Source organism: Brachyhypopomus gauderio, chromosome 5 (genome assembly GCF_052324685.1).
Source record: "Brachyhypopomus gauderio isolate BG-103 chromosome 5, BGAUD_0.2, whole genome shotgun sequence".
NCBI classification, from domain to species: Eukaryota; Metazoa; Chordata; class Actinopteri; order Gymnotiformes; family Hypopomidae; genus Brachyhypopomus; species Brachyhypopomus gauderio.
Window position 1 is genome coordinate 2,841,332 of NC_135215.1, and position 21,537 is coordinate 2,862,868.

General features: G+C 46.2%; 1 protein-coding gene across 4 annotated transcripts in view; it reads left to right on the top strand.

The window, feature by feature from the left end:
- Positions 1-20,491, top strand: part of rassf3 (Ras association domain family member 3) — a 30,966-nt gene extending 10,475 nt beyond the window's left edge. For 3 of the 4 annotated variants that reach the window (XM_077004884.1, XM_077004886.1, XM_077004885.1), the window contains exons 3-6: positions 16,631-16,738; positions 18,112-18,373; positions 19,206-19,321; positions 19,414-20,491. In XM_077004884.1, the coding sequence (XP_076860999.1) occupies positions 16,631-16,738; positions 18,112-18,373; positions 19,206-19,321; positions 19,414-19,563 (636 nt within the window). In that variant the 3' untranslated portion in view covers positions 19,564-20,491. Of the gene's footprint in view, positions 1-6,192; positions 6,572-16,630; positions 16,739-18,111; positions 18,374-19,205; positions 19,322-19,413 lie in introns of those variants that run through there. The other variant, XM_077004887.1, reaches the window with a different exon arrangement.
- Positions 20,492-21,537: the final 1,046 nt, after the last annotated feature.

Sequence of the window (21,537 nt, forward strand, 5' to 3'; positions counted from 1 at the left end):
CGACACCATATGAATGCAACCACAACAACCACACAGATACATGACTCCCAAACAAGCAGGACTCACACATGCACACACACAGACTTTCATATTTTGCAACTGTGTGTGTCTCCATTTAAATTAGTGTTCCTTTTATCAGCCTTTGCCAAAGTTTTACTTCATCAACAATCACATAAAATATGATACTGTAATAAACTGCCAAATAAAAATCAAAATGATCTAATGTACCAAAATAAGATTACAGTTTGAAGTGAAGCAGGTTTAAGAATCAGACTTTGAAGTTTAAAGTTTCCAACAGTAGAGCTGTCAGGTCTTCAGAGTTGTAAGAAGCAAAGGCAGACAACTGTGTCCATGCAAAATAAACGAAGGCCTTAAATGCTAAATGTACGTGATTTATGGGTTGGTAGAGGAAATATACAAGGAAATGTATATAAAGCTTACATGAATCTAGCTCGCTGTAATAATGGGTTAAGAAAACATTTATACATTCTTGGCATTCATGCGATGACATGTTTTCAGTGGATCTCATTGTCCTTTGCTTAAGGTTCACTTTGTAGTCATTCTGAAATCTGGTTAGCCTTGATAATGTAGCCAATATACGATATATATAGGTAGTAGATATAGGGTTGGTTCTCACACCTCCAGTGTTTAATATGACATTCTTGCATGGCCTAGTAAAATGTAACACCACTGCCGTGCTTAACACTTCCGTATTTACATTTTCAAGGGCCTATCTGATCTCGTATGTTCCCTGCTTCCTTCGGTGGGAAAGTTAAATAGTGGCGCAAAGTTGCAACTCCTCAAAAGGAGATGCTAGCATTACTGACTTTTAACCGTCGCTGCTGTTGCCATGGGAATCCTGAAAACACCTACGTGCACAGTGTCGTCCCTTGACCTCACGAGTCCATGCAGTATCCGAGCTACACCAGCCACGGTCTCCTAATGGTCTTCTCTGTTGTCAGGTTTAGACAGGAGTCAGTCAACCATTCAGCCTGTGCTAAGTGCAATAATTGATTTTACAACACAGCAAGAGAAGGAGCACACAATAGTGAGGGCCCCGGGGCCTCTAGGTCTTCTCAGGAAGCCCCGGGGTCCTGACAAAGAGCTGGTCGAACAAACAGAGAAGGTAAGGGACTTTTTCCCATAGTGAAAAACTCAGAAGGTGACTGGCAGGCGCTTGTCTGGTGGCATCTGTAGCCCATTTCTGGATCAAACAGTAGTAATATGGTCATCGTGTAAATCTGAACTCGGCTACACTGGGTGTGAAGGACCACTGGTAATTGCTAGCAGCCTTCACCACATACACCTGCTTCAAGCCCAGGACAGGGAACCCCAGCTGGTCTCCTGCAATACGTTTGGCTTGGAACGTACTTGTAAACCACAAATCTGTAGCTGTAATAAGGGCTGTTTCCTAAGAACTGCTAAGTGGAATTTACCTATGTTACACCTCTTCACCTTAATGCTTAAGGAAGGTAGATTCAATCACCAATTAAACATAGACCAGAGGGAACAACCAGTACTGTAATTCTTCAGGAATTCAGCTTACTTATCCGCAGTATTTAAAATTTATTTAAAAAACAAGGCCGTTTGTTGGGTTGGTTTTGCATGGTGTATGTGAAACCTGTCATATAGCACTTCAAAATAAAAGCTAGGACTAATGTTGACAGCATTCAATAGCATCTTAGGGACAAGTATAGATCAATTTAATTAATATATTATTTCAGCATAATGGTGGTTATTGTAAAAAGCTTAAGAACATGCGACATGAATTGAAATTTGTAATAACAGACCTCTATGACCTTCCGCCTCCATTTCCTGCAGAGTTAGATCAAATCAACACTGTTTAATCTGCGGTGTTTAAACAAGCGCCAGTGTTTACAGTGGCCTCCATAAAAAAAGTACGTTTGGCAGGAAATCTTTCCGTTCATGTTTGGCCTTCAGAACATTACACAGGCTTTTAAACCTGTCCTGTGTTGCTGCTGATAACAGACTGTAGCCTGGCAGACAGGTCGCTTCTATGGTCATAAAGGCCCTCTGATCCTCTATCCACCACAAGACAAGATGGGACGTGTCCTGAACTCCATTTGCTCGTGCGCTGTCCTTTGTGTTAACAGCTAGCTGTGGTTTTGGTTACCTTATATTTAGTCTTCAAGGACTGTCTGAGTCTGTGGGGTTTGGCTTCAGGACCTGTGATTTCCATCTCGGGAGCCTCCCAAGGCAGTGCACACTGAGTTTACTGTGTGTGTGCTTTTCTTTATGTTTGGGGAAACCTTAACAGGGGTCACGTAGGTCACTGTCTGCCGCTGCTTCCTTTGAACAATAATTTTGTGAATGCATCTTTCAGAAAGAATTAGATATGGTCTGAACCCCGTTACCTCTGAAAGAATTTCACAAAAAAATTATAAAATTACAATTTTTGTCAGCACCAGATGATTTCAACTGGAAGGTCAGGCTTTCAAAAGATTGGGTTATAGGTAGTATCTTTATCTTACAACACTGAGTAAATATGGCTTATGTTATACATTAACCATTACTTGTATGTTACTAACCATGCAAATAGAGCACCTGACTCTAATACTGGGATCAAATGCCCATAATATGTAACATGAATGACAACAAGCAAATGGATATACTTTGAACCGACTGACCAGTCTAGTGGGAAGGGTCACCTCGTATTTGTAAAATGTTCTCGCCATAACACACAAGGCATCTTGGTTTCTCCTTGTAATTCCTAACACGTTGGTAAATCCATATTTAATACTATTTAATTAAATACTGTAGAATTAGTAGTTTGTCCATTATTGTTAAATTACTGTGCAAGAGTACCATTCAAATCAGACAACTGTTAGTAGCACCTACATGCACACATACACTTGGCTTTTTAAATGTAACTCTCAATGACATTTCAAAATAATAGCACACAAGCTGTCACATAGTTGCAGCAATATTCAAAATATTAGCTCATGAAAACAATTCATCATTTATAATTTCAGATGACCCTTGGTTTGCGAACCTCTGCTCTTGAAATTTATTTCAATGTGGTTAGAGTTCACATGGAATTTGGCATAGTGATATGAAACATTCCTGAGAACTTGGATCAGGAGCTGTTACCCTTTCTGTTATTCAGGAATTATTGTACCTATGAGGCATTATATTCTTGTTCCACATTTGGCTACCTTATAGCGGGTGAGAGATTCCAGGTACACTGGATCCCAGTGCCTGAAGGAAATGGGCAGAACATGGATATTACTAACACTGGATCACTTTCAGGAGACAGATGTGCGTTATTTTCTATTGTACTGGAACCTGTATGCAATATATTTGGTGTCAGTGAGACAAGAACACGCAGTAGCCCGTGTATTTAAGCAGCAATGTCTTGAGTTTGGACACTTTGGAGTGATTGTGTCTTGATGTAAGTCTGTCAAAAAGGGGTTAGGGGTCAGAAATGAAGAAAAAGAACATTATTGTGTCTAACACTGATCATCGAGGTTGAGCTCACTCTCTCAGCAGTGCAGAATTCCAGCCTGGAATTCCAGAACTCGGCCTGTGGAGAGATGCTGGATGAAGCACGGAGTTCTGTCATCTGAGCGTGTGGGCTGATATATGTGCGCTGGCTGGCCACTCACTTTGCTCTGTGGGGCTGGACTGAGGACATTGATTTGGCTTTCTGAATCACTGTCCTGTAAAAGCTGACATTTTAGCCAGTATACTTCCTTAGCAGAGTAATGTGTACTGAAGGCCACTCACTCCCAGCCAGGAAGCCTAGTGTCTACAGGTCACCCCGCATACGTGTGGATGCACACACACAAACACACACGCAAAAACATAGGCTCAAACTTAAACAGGAATTAAAACCGATACCTAGAAGTGTAAGTAACCATAGACAGATAAACATAAAATTTAAAGAACAAGGACAACAAGTCAACAACTATTTCACACACACACACACACACACACACACGCACACACACACACACACACACACACACACACACACACACACGCACACACACACACACACACACACACACACACACACACACACACACACACACACACACACACACACACACACTTAAACCCCCTTGAAGGCCTTACAAACGTATTTAAAAGTCTGTAGAGGGTTGAGTAAGGGATGAGTTAGGGATGAAAATCCCTCTCACTGTAGTATTTAAGTTTTAATTTTGCATTCAGTTTTAAGCTTATCTTACTTAAACTATTCTAGATTAATTTAGAATGTTTTGTTTACTTTATTTTAGTATAATGTGGTGTATTTGGGTCTTATTTTGATATAAAATAAGTGTGTTTGATATAGTGTGAATATATTATCTAATGTATGCTAATTAGATTGGTGTAAAAGTATTTCATAACGATGAAAGTGAATGATCTCCCCGTGTGCAGCGGGATCACTGGGTGGCCAGTCTTTAGTATGGTTTGCATGGACTGGCTGTTCCCTTCACTGCTGGGTTATTTTTAGTGCTTCTTTTTGCTTCCACAAACCTCTTGAAAGCTGCTGTTTGTGGGAAATGAATCGCTTTCTCTCCAAAGCAGATGTTGCCTTAATTTGACCCTAAAGCTTTGGCTACATTGAACATGCTTTCAGTGGGTGGGCTATTATACTGTCACACATATGAAAAAACTATAAACACAAACAACAACAAACCTCAACAACAACAACAACAAAAGAAATTAAAATAGGAAGACTGAACTAAGCGCAGGGCAAAGGCTCCAGGCTGCTAAAATCTCAAACCTGTCTGTGCACTACAGCTAGTGCATCTTGTGAGTTATTATACAAGCTAACATTTATTTCTGGCAAGAATGAACACCATCTGAGAGGTTGTATAGGCTCAAAAATTTATTTTCTATGTGTATTTGACTTTTTATATGTAAATGTATAAACAACCATGCTTTGATCTAAAAGCACAAATTTTTTTATTAATGACTTCCTATGAAATCCTGTGAACCAAGTCACAATTATTTTAACTTTCCCCTAGAAAAAGACATTCCCAATATAGTTTTGAGATGATTATAAAGTGGGCCAAGAGTGGCTAACCCCCCAAACGAGTGGTTTAGTTATGGAGATTAAAGAACAGATCATTAGGCATCCAAAAAGCCACCAATGTAAACAAGCTGTGTAATTTTCCAGATGCTGAGGGGACAATGGTTTGTGTATGACAGTGGCCTCGGGACCAGCTTCACCCTGGTGTTCTGGACCTGGATTTGGGCAAACCTGTAAGACCGGTCGGACATGCCAAAGTCTCATTATTGTCTTCTTGTCTGCACATCCTTGTGTAGGCATGTCACAATATTCGATAGTGGTTTATATGTTTGGCTTCTTCGAAAACGTAGATTATATTACCGGTCAACTCGTGTTATAACGTTTATACGCGCGTGCGTATGGAGCATGCGCGCTAGAACGCACGCACGCACGCACGCGTAGGACTCAGTTGTCAAGTTGTGTCTATTCGTGCATTTTAAAATGGCTCTGCGCCTTTCGCAATAAATTACATTTACAAAACTTCCAATGGTAACCGGTGCATCAACTAGGGGGAAATTATAAATCAACGCGTTTAATACGGTCACTACACAAGACGCACTTCGTGCTTTGCGAAAAGTAACTAAAGCTAAACGGCAGACGAAGCGAAAAATAGTGCATTCTTAAGAAAAGGTGTGAAGGACGATGAAACGTTCTCGTGTGAGGAAAGTTCAACCAGGAAGAACTTTCCTTGGTCAAAATCGATAAACCTCAAGCAAAAAAACTCTCGTCACCTCTCTTGCTTAATTTAACCCACTCAGTTTGTTATTTATACAAAATTCCCTCTTTTATTCTCTTTTTTTTGTTATTTCTTTGTTGTTATTTTTTGGTCTCTAAGTTATGTCATGCAACTTATTGTAGACATGTTGTTGTTCTTTTTGAAGTATCTGTTATGATCCTTTATCTAATGTGTATTGTAACAATTTATGTGACCATAAGGGATAATTATTGTACTAATTAATATATCAAGGTACATGTTATAGAAAATGTATATCACTAAGGGTGATATGTTTATCTGTAGATATATAATGTTTTGGATATCGTATGTTATCTTTGAGAATTGTTGTTTGATACGTTAAAAAAAAAAAAAAAAAAGTTCAACCAGGAAGCAGCACCTAGAGGAGGATGAGATCATTAGGAAACGGCGGTGGGCGTGGCTGTGGGCGTGTTCTACTGCACGCGCTGCTCCCTTCAGCCCCGCGAGCCAACTGACAAAAGTTCCGAAAACTCTCTCAAATGGACCGGTCGGTAACGTCGTTTTTTAGAAAGTTTTACCGCCTTACGTGAACCACCGCTTGGTCTGTGTGTCTTTAATACGGTATAACGTCCCGTGGACGAACGTTGTTCGGGTCGAAGGACGTCTCCTTTCGCCGTTAATGTGTCGGGGTTTGAAAACGGGAGTTTTGCTCTCAAATGACGTGGAGCAGCACCATGAGTAGTGGATACAGCAGTCTGGAGGAAGACTCCGAGGACTACTTTTTCACGGCCAGAACCTCCTTCTTCAAGAGGCCCTCGGCGAAACTCGCAGATCACAAGGTCTGATTAGACGTTTATCTAAAGTAGAACTTTATTTACGTATCATTTAGCTTCACAGTTACAGTTTTACTGTTTTTTTTAACACTGACTTTGGGCCATGTGCCATATTTACATTAGGGAGCTGTTAGTAATATTGATTCACTTGCTGAGTGGTTTCACCATGGACGGGTAACCTGGTTAGATTAACTAAGCTAACCAAGTTACCTCTAACCTTTCACCAGATACATCCAGCTGTCTTGAATCTTGGCATGGGAGTGAAGATAATTCAATTACATTATTGTATGCAGCCAGCATCATCTAGCCTAGATTTCAGTTGATGGTTACAGCAGCATGTACAAAGAGGTTGTAATAATAAGAGATGCTTGTTATTTTGTGACTCAAAAGTGTCCAGCATTTATACATTTTGCAGATGCCCCTGTTGAATTGAACATGTGCTCATGAAGACGAATCCCCTTGGTATTGTTAATGCTCATTATGCTATTTTCCTTGGTGCTGGTTTATTCCAGCATGTGAAGGATATGTGTGGTTCAAGCCCCCCACCCCTCTCGTATTGTAACTGGCTGACTTGAGCATTCCCCTCTCGAAGATCAACTGCACTGCATTCATCACATGGCTTGATGCCGTGCCCATGTCTGCTGAGACTCTGTGGAGTGCCTGTCCTACTGTAATTTGAATATGCCCTTCGCACAGCTTTTTTCCACACTCGTGTGTGTCTGAAAGGGGAGCTCTGAGAACTCTGCAGCCCAACAGCCACTCGGTCTCACCCCCACACTGATAAGCACTCAGATTGTGTGAGAAATGTCAGAGAGTGTAGTTCGCATGGACAACCCCTGAAGTAGGCGGAGCTATATTTCCAGCCTCTTCTACGAAGGTTCGGCCATGTCCTTTAATGCCTGACTGCGTATGGGTTGCTGTGTCTGGTCTGTCTTTTAATGTCAAACCTGTGGAAGGATGGTTGACGAAGCTCCATCATCATCATCAGCATGGTTACCACAGATCACTTCCTCTTGCTTTACTGTAATGATTTCATCACTACTCACCCTAGTTGCACAGGCGTTAAAGGTTCCCCCACCTTATTAACAAGCAGTGTGTCATTTAGTTTCACTTCTCTGAGCTTTTTGTGGAAGTTTTTTGACTATCTGCTGTCCATCTTTGAGACACAGAGGTAGAGCCCTGGACTTGACCTGTCCAGTCGTTGCAGTTGTATTGATTTTAACAGAAGCTGCAAAAGCCATGGGCCTGTGTAACGGCTCCAGAGCATAATGTTACTCCTGACGGCAGTGAGATGAAGTGTCTGCAGACCCACACCACTGCCTCTGTCTCACTACAAGACCCCACTGCCTGTTTTAACCATACAGTGGAAAGCTGTCCTGTTGTGCTCCGTGTGATATATTGTGGTTCTAGCGGGGGTAGCTGAACAGAAGCCAAGACTGGATTCTTTTGTGTCGGGAAGTCAACAGCTGCAGCCGCTTTCCATTAACGGTTCTGGAGGGCCCGTGATGCAGTGTCAGCACAGACAGCTTCCTGTGACCCAGAGAACACCCAGCACTTCGGCCCTTGTGAGTGCGTCGGTCGTGTTCCGCACACTATGGCAAGAACACGCATTTCCTGGACTTTCATGGAGTGTTGCTTTAGCCGGGCAGTCAGGGACGACGCCCGACAGCCTGGGAGAAACAAGACCCTTATCTCAACACTGCAGGCTGGCCCCTCAGACCCTGAGTGAGGAAAAATGAAATCAGTAACCCTGAGGGCCCAGGTGCAGAGTTGACCGGTTTTAACGCAGTTGTCCAGTCCTAACAGTTGGCACCCAGAGTAACAGCAGCGTTGTTCTTATCAGCTTCAATCTAACTCGATCCTTTTATGCGAATGCTGCTTTGCTAGAGTGTGTGTATTCTCCTGTTTGGAGACGTCGCTCACATGCGCTTTGGAAATTCATTGTTTTATTTGGGATTGTGTACAAGAGCTCACATGCCACTCACCGTTACAGGCTGCTTTACGCATGACATCATCGTCCTTCAGCTTTCATGAGGTGTGGCAGCTGAAGCGTATCTAAGCTGTTTACCTTTCACATGCAGTAATGGGCAGACCGTACACCTTTGTCCCCGGCCTCTCGTAGTCTTCCCCGATAAGATACTTACTATATTGTTCTGTAAGAGTGAGCTACGTGACTCTGACCAAAAGCATTCACGTTCGTTAGATCGTGCGAAATGATCAAGTTATCCAGAATGTTGCATATCTGCTGGTGTTCACAACAAAGCAAAACTGGTTTGATGGAGAGTCACTTAAACACTCGTCTGTGATTCCAGCGTCTCACAGGCCAGTGGTGTTGCTAGCGATTAAGAAATGATGTGTTGTGCAGCCCTATCTTTGAGAGCCCTCCCCTCTTAAGGGTTTCTGCTCCATTGTGTAGGAGATCCGGAACGTTCTCCAGGTTTATCCTGTACACTGTACTCCAGTGGTCTTTTTTTAATGTGTAGCCCAAGTGTAGAAGCCAAGACCTAATGTGCTGTTGTAGACCGGTGACTGCAGTGCCCCAAAACTATACCTAAATGATTTTGGTGCTGCTGTTCACAATAAGCCACAGGGAATATATGTCCGTATCAGAAACAGTAGCTTCTGATTGAGTCAAATCGATTGATAAACTTCAATATAGGACTAAGCTTTTGTCTGTCTGAGGGGAAAAAAAAAACATTTAAGGATTAAATTGGTACATTTAAGGAGATTTGTACCCCCAACCCACCAAACTAAAAGTTGAACTGGTTAAAGCTTCAGGCTATAAAGATATGTGACTTGAAAAGAAATCTGGCAAACCCTTGTGAAATTTACAAGCAGACTCCAAGCAGGATTCTCTAGTTTGTCATTTGGCTTCTTGGTGCTGTAAGCTCCAGTACTAAGGCTGAACTTGTTTTTAAAAAAGACATTTGACGTGTCTGTTCTTCACTTTTAATGCTGCCCTATGTCGCCGGTTTAAAATGCCCGGGGCGGAGGGAGCAGCGAGTTGCTCGAGGGAAAGCAAAGTCCTCAACGTGCTCTTGCGTTTACATTTACAATGGTCACTGGGTGGAACCCAGAGATGGTCCAATCCCAAAGCTCAGTGTGCTGATGTCATACAGACCCACTTCTCTCTATTTGTTTTGTTGTGCAATGTTATTCTTTCTTTATTTTAATGGAATAGAATGGATTCCCCCTGTGTCTCTCTCGGGTGATTGGCTGTTTTGCTATAACCTCACACAGTTCAGAAAACTTGCGCTCCAAGCTGAACTGTCAATAAATCAATGGAAACTTCAGAGCATCTCCCCGAAAAGTCTCGGCTGATTTAGTTTTACGAACTGAACAAATGGGGGTTTTGCAGCAGGAATGTCACTTAAAAGAACCGCCTGTTCTTAGGAAAATTAGATTGCATCATCTGCGAGGTTAGCCTTGGTGTTTGTGTTCATCTGGGATTTCATCGCAGGTCAAGAGAAGGTGGCGAGTTAAAGTGATTAGCCAGCAACACGGCCCTCGTGCGTCATGGAGCAGATTAGAGGTGCGGTGATGGGCCAGGTGTGCACACGTGTGTGCAGTTACATCTGCGAGTAGACTTTGATGGGAACACTTTACGAAAATACCGTATCTGTCGTATCTGTGGTAATTTGTCATGGGCATTGGTCTGTTAAGGAATATAGTGTGAGATTGCAGATGAATATGTAAGATTTAAGGTTTTATTTTAGTGCTTTAGCATGGTTATGTCTAAAATAGGCAGTTTTTGCGATGTTCACCAACAGTGTGTCCTAGTCTCCTGCAGATGGAGTGAAACCACACCTGGGTTACCTGACGATGCCGTGATGCTGTAAATCAACCACTGGGACCCTGAAATGTGGTCAAGCGGCTACGGTTGACCCCAGGCTGAGGCTGTCTCTTTAGGCAGACCACCTCCGCTCTGGTGGAGCTGTGCTGGGGACGTGTTGAGCCGCGGAGTGCCATGCAGCATCTGGAGGCAGTTTTTGGAAGGAGAGCTGTAATTACAGCCATCGAGTAAAGGCAGTAGGCCCCAGTGCACAGGCTGCAGACCGTGGCTTAGCAGACCTTTGAAGTCGGTGGGGGGAGGTAAGAGAAGATGACCGTAGAAGCGAGACCGGCTGATGTTTCGTTTTGTGCGGGATTCTTCCAAGGCACAAGCTAAATTAGATAAGGGTTGCGCAAAGCCTCGGCCCCGCCTGCTATCTGCAGCTACGGTCTCTGTGTGCTTTTGAAGTGAAGGCCAAGTGTACACTAGTGCAAAGGCGTTTTTAAATTCAGTTCTGTGGCGCGTTTTCAATGGGAGCAGTACGGTTTCTTATACTTATGCATTGTGCGACCTCTCGGACACGAGACCCGGTTCAACAGCCGCGGCCATATGAACACATGGAGGTGTGGTGTCAACCAGCTTCGGCTTCAGTCTTTGTTGGGTCTCGTCACTTCCTTGATCTTGACTGATCAAAACAAGCTTGGCTCTCTGAATTGCATACAAATGGTGACGGGAGAGAGCTTAGTCCGGCCTCTGACCTGACAGAGGCCCTGGTTCTGCTGACGATGTCGAGGACTGGAACCGCAAATAAAAGCGTAGCTTCTCCACACGCAAACACGACTATTTAGTAGTAATGTTCAAGCGTCCCTCTTCGTCTGCATTAATTTGTTCACATTGAAAATGTACTCCCACAGACGTGTGCGCAGATGGGCAAACCAGAACAGAGGACGGTTTGGTAAACGTGTCCTTGTAACCGGATCTTTGCTGTGGCTGCGGTGTAGCGAACACAGTGAATGCAGCACCTGGCGTGCGTCTCCTCATCTCTGGTGGTGTCATTCAGTCCTGTGCTTTGAAATCTTTTCCCTAGCCGTCACTTCCCTGAGCGAGTGACCTCATAGCTCAGTATTGCAGTAGACGTGAGTAAATTAGAGGCTCAGATATCCGGCCGAACAAAGGTCTCTCTCATTTGTCATATCGCCTCTGATATATTTCACTCAGATAGGCTATTATGTATCGCAGAAAGCCTCATGTTTACTGCCATTATTTTAGTTCAATCTTACAAGCATTTGAGTGGGCTATCTGTGTTTTTAGGGCTTATTTGGTTTGTTTTCAAGACTGTAAAGTAAGTAGAGAGCTACAAGGCTTTGCTCTGGGTTAAACATGTTCATGATTGATGGTGCCCAGGGAGTATCCTGTTAATGATAAAGGCACAGGCGGTTAGTCCTGCAGCACTTAGGCTAGAGACAGCCGCCATTGTTCACCTCTGGCCCAGGGTCAGCTCTTCATGAAAAACTTTTTCGCATAATGTTTAACTTTTGCTCACAGAATCCACATGCTTTCCTTTTAATCAGCATTGTAATTCAAGGACGGAAAACGGTTTGTTGTTTAAAAAAAACAAACAACAGACATTTTGTGACCGTAGGCTACCTGTTTGTTGACATTGTTGCTTAGGTTGAACCCTATTTTATCCCTATAGTGCACAGCCTAATAAGTTGCTAAATGCCATTTTTTTCAATGAAATTTCTTCAGAAGTAGCAGTGAGGCTTAATTACAACAACTAGCTTAGTCTCTGGATGGTTTTACATTATACCATTTTCCCCTCAGCTCCAACAAGAGACATGCTCAACAGAGGGACCCCTGTTCACAGTGGGTATTTGTAGCCTGGGTGTAACTCCACACACTCTGTGAGAACGTAGCCTTCACACCTTTATGGCTCTTTGTGTGGAAAACAGCCTGACTGAAAAAGCTCTCAAAAGCCCTAAAACATCCCCCAGAATTACACAATTCAAAGGTTTTTGAAAGGATTCAAAAGACATTTCGGTTTGTGACATTAAAAGACTTTTGGTTGTCTACACCTCTAGATCCATCCAGCAGTGTTAAATCCCCTCGAAACATTAAGGGTGGAAGGTGTTCATTTTTCAGTATACTGCGCCCTCTAGATATTTCGGATCTGTCCCAGATAGTGTGGTGTCGGTTTATGATGTCCTAGTGAGTTTGGGTTTCACTGGCTCTCTGTGAGCCACTGGAGACTGCAGAATGGTCTAGATAAACCTCCCCTTCAGACAGATGATGGCGCTTCTATACGGAGTGGCATACTGGCGGATTAAGTCTACCGCACACCCTCTTTTCAAATGGCTCAGCTGTGGCCCTGATATTTTTCATACTTCTTTTTGATGTCAGGCCCATTTTTTTTTCCTTATTGGTCACGTGTCTCCACACTGTTGAGTCTCTTGTGTCACGGACAGTTGATAAACAGGTCTGACCACTTTAATCTGAATCTGAAGTTTCCTGATAATCTCACCATAGCAAAGGGCACATGTTCAAGGGAAATGCCTAGTTGCTTGGTAGGTTCACATTTCTTATAAGTGCAGTCATAAAACCTTTTGTTGCGAGGAAGTCCTGAATGTCCTTTGGGTTCTTTCATGCTGACGAGCTCGTGCACCTTTGCTCTCCTCAGAACACACGGGCCAGTGTCGCCGTCTGGTGCCTCTGGGGTGACTCAGGAGGAGTTTCCCCATTTGAAATAGTATTGTATCACACCCTGCATTAGAAACCTGATCAGGCATGCCATAGAGGAGCTTACACACGATTGCGGTGCAGTGCCATCAGTGGAACCTGAAACAACAAGACCAAATGGGCATTTTTTTAGGTATTTTTAGGTATTTCTTACAGGGTCATTTTTGATGTCAACATTGTGGTTTACCAAATCACATTGTGATTAATTGATGACCATACGACCAAAAGCAGACCTACTAAATTCTACAAAGGAACGCTAACGGGAACTGATTAGGGAGTTTCCAGTCACCTGGCCGGCTGCTGTGATGAATGGACATTCTTAAGTTTTGTTTTATGGATTGTGCAGCGACCCTTGCTAATAAATATATTAGTAAGTATAACACATGCAGGTCTACATTCATTCAGTAGTTCATTTAGTTCGTTATTCTTGGTGCTCATGCCTTGAAGGCACTGACATGCCCGCGATCTTTGATTGTTCTACTTTGCAAAAGCGATGAACAACTGGGTTTCACAACAGGAACTTGCTCAAATGCTATGTTTGTCTGCAGTATATGTCATGTTCTTATACTCTGCATGCCCAGGCCAGTAGATGTCAGATCTATGTTTTCCCCTCCTACAATCCCCCTCCATATTTCAGCAAGACTTCTAGATGTTTCGCTGTCTTCCACAGTGGTTTCCCTTCCTCTTTTCTCTCATGCTCGTCACAGTTTCTTCCTCCATATAAACACTGGCTCACTCACTGAACAGCCAAGCACCATGGGAACCAGCTCAGACCGTTCACCGGTCCTCTGTCCCCAGCCGAGCAGGAAGTCGCCCCGGCGGGCGGTGACGAGTGGCCCTTCTCGACTCCAACCTGGCATCGCTTTTGCTGCCAAGGTACCCTGCGGCCAGCGGAGACGGCCGAAGGCTCTCTCGGAGTGTGCTCTAGGAGCCCAGGGGCCGTTTGCGGAGAAACGTAATTACTTGAGGAATGTGCTTGGGAGGAAAGGTGCGGCAGCCGGGGACTTCCTGAGCTAGCGGGAGAGGAAGGCGTGTGAGGAGACGGCCACTCCTGCTGTGTCAAAGGTCACCGTTCACGCCAGGTTCCTTTGACGGGCCCATACAGTATCCTGCTTATCCTCTTGGAAGTGGGAGCAGCTCTTCCCAAAATCCCCTACAAAAGTCTAACCACCCTCCCCCAACCCTGAAAAGACAAAAGTAGGTTATATTCGGACTGTTTTGTCTGCGTCTGGCTTCTCTGTTTTGCTGACACACATACTGAGCCCTGTTTGGGCAGATGGCATCAAGTGCCTTATCACTCCGGTAGTTGTAGTCAGATGGAAGGTTCAACCAACCTGTCTCACTGCATGGTTCAGATCTTATTGCACAGTGTGACTTATGCTTCCATGTCGAAATAAGCACCTAATTCATCACGAGAAGTCCGTCCATCAGCGCGTTAGTTTTGGACCTTCCTCGCCAATCAAGGATACCGTACAGCCTCTTTTCTGACTCTGGCTGGCATCAGGCCGCACCTAATGTGGCCATCCTCTGAGAAATGGGCCTTTGTTGGGTGTAAATAAGGCGGACTGGAGTGGATGGCTGGACCTTGATTGCCATTTCAGGCTCCTCAGGTTGTGCTGGTTCATGGCGTGGGGGAGGTGCAGGACACGGGACGTTGTGTGTGTGGGAGGCGGCAAAGATTTTTCCGTGCCATTACCTCATTAGCTGCGTGGTTATCGTGCCTTTGTCCCGATCGCACGGGCGAAAGATCTCCCGAGAGCCGCTACGAGACGTACAATTAGCTAATAATCGACTCCACTTGCGAGATCGAGATCACGTGTGCCGCAGGAACATTCGGCGACCTGCCGCCTCGTGATCGCGTTACTCTTTGTTGGATTGGACACGCATTTTTGCGCAGCCTCGACGGTTTGGAAATGAATTGGAACGTGTTGGTCGTAGACGGCGACGGCAGGTCTCCGTACAGTTTACACGTCCAGCCTTTCACAGCAGCCCAAGTAATGAGCAGGCTCCACACAGCTGAGCGCTGCACACGTCACAAAGCCCACCAGATCAAAATAATGGTGCCCTCTGTGTCACAAATCAAATTAAGCTCGCACTAATGGTGCAGCCCGCAGTCCTCGTACAGTAGGGCTCTGGTTCCGCCCCCATGATGTCTCTGACATTTTGTTAAATCTGCTTAATGGCTTTATTGGGCTCTTTGCTTGCAGCTCAGACCTCTGCGGTGCATTTAATTGGCTGGCAGAGCTGCTAGACCTTCATTAAGAAAGCCTGCGGTTCAAATGGGCTTTCTTAACCTCCTTTGTTTTGAACACTGTGCTAAAGTGGGTGGTATAATGCATTAAAGCTGAGAGGCTTGTGCACGGGTGCAAAGCTGATCTATTAGCCTAGCCTTTTGCAAGTAGCAGTTCACAGAATTAGCCTTCCCTGTCGGGTACATAAACAGGTATACAACTGTCCTGACAACTCGTGTGAGGCCTGTGAACATGCCATGTAGGGGGTTTTGATCTTTAGATCTACAGATTGCTTCTCTCGCTGTTGGCTCTGCAGTCAATAATGTTCAGAAAATCACTTGCTGTAACACCGTAGTGGTGCACCGGAATATCACCTGACCGTAGCACCTGGCTGTGCCACCTGTGAATTACCCAGTCAGCAGGTGAAGTCGGCCCGAGTTTCAGGTTCTGACAAGGTTGCAGCTTATGACGCGTCAGGGCTTTAAGTTTGAGACACGGGCTTGGAGCACGAGTGTGCCGTTCATTTATTTAAACTGTTTCAGTAACACATTTTGACCATATGAATTTAAAATCCCCAAAGCCACCTGTTCTTGCCGATCCCATCATGCCCTGCGGGACTTTCATTCCCTCACAGGAGGAGGGGATTACGTCGTATCAGAAACAGAACCCCCCCGTGTAGGAGCGGGCCAGCTGTTCTCCTGCCCTCAGCCTGGCGCAGCCTTGCCTTATAAGGGGCTCCTCGCTTCTCCTGCTCCCCGCTCTGGCCCTCCCAGCTGTGTTCTCCTCCTCTCATGCCAATAGCAGCCCTACTTCAGCCCATCGCCTCATGACCATGTAAGACCAGGGTGCGCTCCGGGCCGCAGAAGAGAACGTCGACGGGCCAAGCGTGCTTTGGTTCCGTGTTTCTAATAATTCAGCCCAACGTCTGAACGTCTGAACGTGGCCTGTTTTACAATGCGTCCTACGACGACCAAACCATGTGAGCTTGGAGTTAATTTAGACAATAGTTATGGAATGTGCGGTATTTTAAACACCTGTGGCACGCCGGACGATAGCATGAGGGACGTTTGTCTGTCCTGTGAATCTTGATGGCCATCAGGTGAGAGGTGAGCCGTGTGCCCGTCCGTCACACCGTCACACGTACTGTACGCACCTGAAAGCATTCAGGAGCTTTCACCTGTGTGCGAGTGAAGCAGGTGACCAGAGTGGTTTGGGATGACCTCACCCTCCATCTGTTTGTTATTCATGTTCTCCACGCTGACACTCTCTCTCTCTCTCTATCTCTCTCTCTCTCTCTCTCTCTCTCTCTCTATCTCTGTGCTTCAGAATGTGGAGAAGGAAAAAGAGCTTCGCCCTCACCTCAGCTTGGAGGACACCAGGCAGAAGATCGACCAGTACAACGCCGCCACGCGGGACCACCTCAAAATGACACTGGTGAGGGCATCTCCGCCACCTTCCTGCCTCCCCGGTGACGCCCACTTCCTCAAGACGTCCTTTGTGTGCACCATACGAAGCCCTGTTGTACCTGCCTGCATCGCGTTATCAAGTTTCCTGACCTCCGCTCCACACGCGCACATTCAAGGCCGTATCAAACAGGATTGGGGAGTCTGTTTCTGTGCTTTTGTTAAGCACCCTGCCACGACGTCCTTCCCCTGTCGTGTGTGTTTGTATGTAGAAACTCTGCTAAAGTTCCCCTTCACCCCCATTGCTACCTGACCAGGTGAGCATTGTGGTCACCCATGCCGGTGCTGGTGTGTCTCGGTCTGTCCCAGACCACGACTCTAGGGCCCTGTGGTGGCGTGGCCGTGACTTTTGTCTGGTTTAACCCGTTTCCACGTCGGTGGGTGGCCCTGCTCTCAGGTGGCGGGCCCCGTGCACAACATGAATGGGCCACAGAGGGCCGTTGTGAATGTTCTTCTATGGGCCGCTGTGTGAACGGAGTATAGGGCGACGCTGCAGAAAACGTACAGGAGAAACATTATCGCTCGCATAATCACACGTTCCTCATTTGAAGGCACTCCCTTGCCTCTCTTCCGTATCTAGACATCTCATGCAGACTTTGTTCTCTCTCTCTCTCTCTCTCTCTCTCTCTCTCTCTCTCTCTCTCTCTCTGTGTGTGTGTGTGTGTGTGTGTGTGTGTGTGTGTGTTTTTATTTAAAGCCAGAGGCGGTCATAAGTTTCCACTTGTCTCAGTAACAGTAGGGATTCTTATTGCATTTCAAATCACTAGCACAAGTGTTATAAGTGTCTGTGTGTGGCTGTGTGTGTGTGTGTGTGTGGCTGGGTGTGTTGATACTACTAGTTTAGTTAGGTCTCTTGTTTTGGCCCTTTAAGCTCCAGGCCCGTGTTACAGTGCCATGCTTATGTTTCAGTGTGGTCGTGACTGCTCCATTGTATTTCGGCTCTTGGTTGCTGACATATAACTGTGAGGGCCCTCGGCGTCTCCCCTTTGACCTACTTTACACTCGCCACTGACATTTGGGTCAGCGGGCTTAGAGAGATCTCATCGCCTCCAGTCTGAGGTCCATCTGGACCCAAAAACCCTGTTCTGTTGTTTTGTTCATCCCGTCATCCTGAGTTTGCAGACAGCTCTGGGGAGTGTATATTATAGTTTTTCTGTTCAGACACGCACAAACCTCAGCGCCAGGCTCGGTAGTTTGTCCTTGATGACACAACAGCGGGAGTCTTTGTAGCTTGAGAAAAGACTGCGGTTTGCATGACGGCGTTGACGGGAACTGCTATGGTATAATGGAGACGTTAAACATGAACCTGACCCCCCCCCCCCGGTTTTCTCTCTGGTGTATCAGAACTCAGATGGCCTGTACACGGGCTTCATCAAGGTGCAGCTGGAGCTACGGCGACCCATCACCGTGACGGGAGGAGGAGGAGGAGGAGGAGGGATGAAGGGCCAGGAGGCGTTTTATTTGCCCCGAGGCTGCGTCAACACTCTACACATCAGCAGCGCCAACACGGTGCGACAGGTTATCGAGGCCCTGCTGCGCAAGTTCACCGTGGCGGACAACCCGGCCAAGTTCGCCCTCTACAAACGCTTCCGCCGAGAGGACCATGGTGAGGCGTGTGTGTGTCCGTGTGTCCGTGTGTCCGTGTCCAGTACATCAGCTATGCCACAGCAAGATCGCTCCAGCGAATAAACGTGTGCATTTGTGTATTCGCTGCTGTGTTGGCTGCTTATGGTTCTGGATAGTTCTGCTGCTCCAGCTGTACATCATTTCTACCTACCGAGCCAAGAATATCCTGTGACAACATAAACTCACTCGCGCACACACACACACACACACACACCCACCCAATCCCAGTTGGTATCCATGCCAGCCTGTTGACAGCTGGTGCATTCAGCCTCTTTACCACCACAGAGGGCCTGGCCTGGTTTTACACACGTGCTCACAGCCTAGTTATAAAAGTAGCAATGGCCCCGTGCTGCAGGGGCCCCTGGGCCCCTCCTGCCTCTACAGGAGGTTTGGGAGAGGCGCAGTGCTGCTTTGGTGTGAAGTCATTGGTTGAATGTTCGGTGTGGTTAATGAGTGGTGAAGGCTGCTGTTGGACCAGAACCAGGACCAGGACCAGGTCCTAGCACACCACCATCCCTGGCTTACTGAATCCACTGTGCCGGTGCTTTGTTAAGCAGGCTTGTTTGAAGGCAGCAGACTGTATTGGCAGGAGTTAAAGCTGGAGGTTGTGCTTTTCCTTTGGAGACGCCCCCCCCCCCCATGATCATTGTTTGAACAAGTTTCCTATCAGGGTTTCGTAACTGTGTTTTGTTTTCTTTGTCAGGCATGTGTCACCTGTGTAACCGGTACTATCAGCATTACTATGTGAATATCTTGGGAGTAATTCCTCTTCAAATAAACTGTGTGTGTGTGTGTGTGTGTGTGTCCTGTAGTGTATATCTGTAAACTCTCTGAAGGAGAGCACCCTCTGTTCCTGCGTCTGCTGGCGGGTCCCAACCTCGACATGTTGAGCTTCGTGCTGAGAGAGCAGCAGACCGGCGAGGTCATGGTGAGTCACCGCCCTCGTTCCCCCGCTCGGCTGCAGACCCCGCCCACCACGCCCCGCCCTGACCCGCCCTCTCCCCTCTTCTCCCTCTCCAGTGGGACGCCTTCTCCATCCCTGAGCTCCACAACTTCCTGCGTATCCTGGACAAGGAGGAGCAGGACCAGGTGCGGGTGATCACCGCACGCTACAACACGTACCGGCGAAGGCTGGAGGAGACCATCGGGGCGGCCCGCGGCCACGACTAACGGGGGAGGGGTTTGGCGGGGGGGGGAGGGGCGGATCGCAGGGCTCAGCCCCACTGGACACTGTGCCACCGTGAACTCTAGATCGAGGTGGCAAAACTCTAAACACGCCGATGCTCAGAGAGCACTTGGGTCGCTGCACACTTTCCCAGAATGCACCCCTAGTGCCAAATTCCCTCTCGCCTTCTTTTCCGTGTATGTTTTGTTTTTCTGTGTCTTTTTGGTTCTTTCTGTATTGTTACCTTCAAACTTGTGAATGATGCAAGCCTGATGTTTTATTTAATTGGTAGATACTATGGTTTGTACATATTTTTGTTCCTTGTTTTTAATTTATGTGGGTGAGTGTGCTCTTTTTTTAATCGAGAGTCTTATTATTATTATTATTTTTTGTATTTTTATTTTTTTGAGAGGCGTAGCAACAGCCCAGTACGGAGGCCCACTGACTTGTGCTCACAGTCACTGCTCCACTGTTTACCGAGGGGTAAACAAAGTTGGCCTTTGATGTGCAGTTCACAGCACCATCAGCAGATAGATGTGCTAGGATTAGGCTTTCGCTGTTGGTACAAGTCCAAGTTGACTCTAGGTTGGGACCTAAGAAGCTTGTTTTAGATTGAGGCTTTAGGGGCAGATTTTGACCAGGAACACAGAAGTTGCATTATCGGTGTTGAGTGATACACCAAACCAAAATGGCTCGGCAGTCTGACTGAGTGTTTGTTAGCAATGGAGGAGTGTGATGTTGAGGGGGAATAGATTATATGTGGAAATGCAAGTCCAGATTAAGGCAGGAAGTCAAGAAGGAAGATGGGGAATGTATGGGAATGGGCCCGCGTTGGGCAATGTTGGATTGTGGGAAAGTTTGTTCAGAAGAAAGCTAAGACTGAGCCACCTGTAAAGACTGAAGAGACTTCTGAATCGAGAGGGAGAGGGGGAAAGAGAGGGGGAAAGAGAGGGGGAGAGAGGGAGAGGGGGAAAGAGAGGGGGAGAGAGGGGGAGAGGGAGAGGGGGAGAGAGAGAGGGAGAGGGGGAGAGAGAGGGGGAGAGAGAGAGGGAGAGGGGGAGAGACAGTGAAGTAGGGCACGTTGTCACTGGAGAAGAATGCAGGAAGTCAACGGGTCAGTACCAACGAAGCGGGGCTGCATTTAGAGGAACTGAAGTGCGGCTGGTGTGAGGAACAAACCCAGTTGTAGCAGGACCGGTTTGTTCGGGCTGACCCTGGCTAGCTGCACAGCGCCACCTGTCCGTCGGCCACTTTGTCCCAGACGGAGGTCAGCTTCTGGAGATGGCAATCGCCGTCTCTTGACAACCCTCGACGGAGATGATCGCCAAGCACAAAGCCTGTGCTGTTAATGGGGGGTGGATGTCAAGCTGACGTAGCTCTGAACGGGCCGGCCCCGCTGCTGGAGGGCGATCCGAGGGCCCCCACCCCCCGTCTGGGGCTAGGCTGGGGACCTGGGGTTGGCTTGCTAGGGAGTGTACATTTCATTGGCAGCTGTTGGAGAGCTGTCTGCTTGATGGTGTAAATCTGTTTGTCCTCGATATGATGTGCTTTGCCCCATATACTACCGCTGAGTGCGTAGTTCACTGACTGACATTTCCAGTTCAGTTAAAGGCAGAGCTGGATTTCAGTCTGAACAGATTTGATTATAGTTCTCCCCCAGATGCTGGTAAATATACAGTAGTTTACTCTATGCAGAATTGAACAGAAATGTGTCTTTAAGAGCAGACAATCTGTCAGTGGGCTATGCTACGGTCAAGGTTAACAATTACACCATGTTAAAGTATGTTAAATGATACTTGTGTATCAGTGGTTGATTTTTTTTATGTATATGCATATTTTATTTTAATATGTTCCTGCTAGTTCTGCATGATGGTTTATTTTTGATGGGTATATTGGAACATAACATGTTGCAATATCCATTGAAGCATACGTGTGGTGATGTGGAGACATCTTGTGGTCACCTGCTGTAATAGCGTCTT